This window comes from Macrobrachium nipponense, chromosome 5 (assembly GCF_015104395.2).
Source record: "Macrobrachium nipponense isolate FS-2020 chromosome 5, ASM1510439v2, whole genome shotgun sequence".
In the NCBI taxonomy this organism is placed as follows: Eukaryota; Metazoa; Arthropoda; class Malacostraca; order Decapoda; family Palaemonidae; genus Macrobrachium; species Macrobrachium nipponense.
This window is the reverse complement of record NC_061107.1, coordinates 2298862-2301361: the sequence shown is the minus strand read 5'-3', so window position 1 is coordinate 2301361 and position 2500 is coordinate 2298862. Positions and strand designations below refer to the sequence as shown.

General features: G+C 40.6%; 1 protein-coding gene across 1 annotated transcript; it reads right to left on the bottom strand.

The window, feature by feature from the left end:
- Window positions 1-96: 96 nt before the first annotated feature.
- On the bottom strand, window positions 97-819 carry LOC135215347 (uncharacterized). The gene has a single exon (XM_064249905.1). It carries the CDS (start codon window positions 817-819, stop codon window positions 97-99), a length of 723 nt encoding a protein of 240 aa, XP_064105975.1.
- Between the last annotated feature and the right edge of the window lie 1681 nt (window positions 820-2500).

The window sequence follows — 2500 nt, the reverse complement described above, 5'->3', positions numbered from 1 at the left end:
TTTCATTTTTTTTCCTACAATACCGAGAGACTCCTGACTTTTTTCCAAACGTTGGTTTTTCATAATTGTGGGAAAATTCCCATTAAAATGTTGGGCTCATTCGAGGAGGCGTCGGTTGTTGTTGTTCGCTGTTTTCGAGAAGTAATCAACTTTTCGCCTTTGCATTTCGGTGAGTTGAAGAGGAGGATGAGGAGGGGGGAGGGGAATATGGGAGGAGGAGGAGGAGGAGGAGGGGAGGAGATAGAGGGTGGGAATATGGTGGAGGAGGAGGCGGGGGAGAGGGAGGAGGAGGAGGGGCGTGACTGTGGAGGAGGAGTAGGAGGTGGTGATATGGTGGAGGAGGGAGGAGGGGGAGAGTGAAGGAGGAGGAGGAGGGATGAATGGTGGAGTAGGCGGAGGGGAGGGGACTAGGAGGGGAATGAGGGGAAGAGGAGGAGAAGGAAGAAGGTGAGTGGAGGAGGAGGAGCAGCAGGAAGAGGAAGGAGGGAGGAAGGGTGGTGGAGTAGGAGAGGAGGATGGGGAATGGAATGGAGGAGGAGTAGGAGGAGGAGGAGAAGGAGGGTGAGTAGAGGAGGAGCAGATTAAAGAGAAGGAGGAGGAGGAGGGGAATATGGGAAAAGGAGGGGGAGGAGGAGGAATAGTAGGAGGAGGAATAGGAGGAGGAGGGGAATGTGGGAGTAAGAGGGAGGGTGAGTGGTGGAGGAGAAGGAGGAGAAGGTGGTTGAGAGGGAGGACGAGGCGATGTGGGACGAGGAAGGGGGTAGTGGAGGAGGAGGAGGAAGTATCACATTTACAAAAATAAAAAAAAATAAAAAACATAATAATAAGCAAATAATAAATCAATAAATAAATACAATAAGATCCTCTCATGCTAATTTTCTTTATAAACTGTCTCTTGGTTTACGACATAAGGCTAAACCAACTTTCATTTCTAACCTGATGAAGACGTTAAAGTACAATACATACGAGGTAAGATAGCTCCAAATTCTATAAGTTGGCAACACTTTCTGTTAAATAAAAAAAGGTTATGAAATCCTAAATACGAGACACGGGAGAAACTGTTGTCAAAATGAAAGACACGAAGTCCTGGAATTCCTGGCAGCTCCGGTGGTCTGGAAACAAAATATCGCAGAGGTTAGCGGAAAAGAGTTTCATAATTTTATTTCTTATTCGTTCCAGATAACGTAATCAGAAGACTTTTCAGTGCAAACTAAGGATTATGTGCAAATGTTTTATTTATTTTCGTGGTTCCTTTTGTAACTTTATCTCGAAAACGATGCCAAGATTTTTTTGGGATACGTAAATCGATATATTTTTTTTTTTTATTTGATCGTTTTTAATCAAAGCTTGACAACCAGTAACTGATTATCAAGCTTTGATTATTGCGATATATAATTTAATTATGACTTTCATTTTTTTAGTGCAATAAAATTGATACGAAAAATAAACTAATCTCGGAATGATACCAGTAAACTTCTATCTATGTAATTGACTAATCAACATTCCGAATGAGTTTATTTTTCCTCTCTCTCTCTCTCTCTCTCTCATTTATGAATACAGTTATGCAAATTTCATATAGAAATTCGAGAATTTATCGCTCTGAACGGCACAAATATCCCTCATTTTAATCTGTATGTAAATGTAACTGCTCTGCTGGCAAACTCAATTTTAACAGCGTCGTCCATAGCCCGTTTTGTTTTCCGAGTACATAAAATAAGAATAAGATAAAATATCTGCTTCCTAAAAGAAAGTACTATCGGAATATAACATTAAAATATAAAATGACATCTTATGATCTTATATTTTGGTGTTAAATCAAGTCAAACAAAAAGTAAACAAATGAAAAATACGTCTAAGTTTCTTGAAGGCCAACGAGAATAGATCTATCTTTATGTGGTCTCGGAATAATGCTGAATGAGCCGCGGCCTATGAATCCTTGCCTATATCGTTGCCAGACGCACGATCTGGGTGCGTGTCCTTTAAGCGAAAGAGACAAGGAGAGAGGAAGAAGGGACAATCCAGGATGGACATTAAAATGCTTAGTTTACGTGGCTTCAGTATATATAAATACTATATAGTTATGTCTTTGAACGTATTAAATAACTGACCTTCATTTCTTCTAACGGTGTCAGCTGAATCCAAAAACTTGTCCTTTCAATCCCTTGAAGCACTGATTTAACTAGCTAAAGCTTTTTGCGCAAGTCAGTCAACGTTGTTTACTTTTTGAAACTCAGTCAACCAAACAAGATGGCGACTCACGATCGACTGAGCCGGTTGTTGTCAGTCGTTCAGGTTCAGACGTGTTCAAAGTCGCCACGCGTCGTACAGTTATCTCAGTTGTAATGAGATAACATTATTGGAACAGTCGAGATAACACAAATCCCACTCGCTTCAATTAACTCTTTGAAACGTTAAGTCAATCCAATCGTTTTTCCACTTCCTTCACAAATGAACATCTGGTATAAGCAGCCAAAAGGTTTAGAACTATCGGAAGACTCTG

Coding starts and splice junctions, on each gene's coding strand:
- LOC135215347 (XM_064249905.1), bottom strand. CDS start 819: ATGTTTTTTATTTTTTTTTATTTTTGTAAATGTGATACTTCCTCCTCC.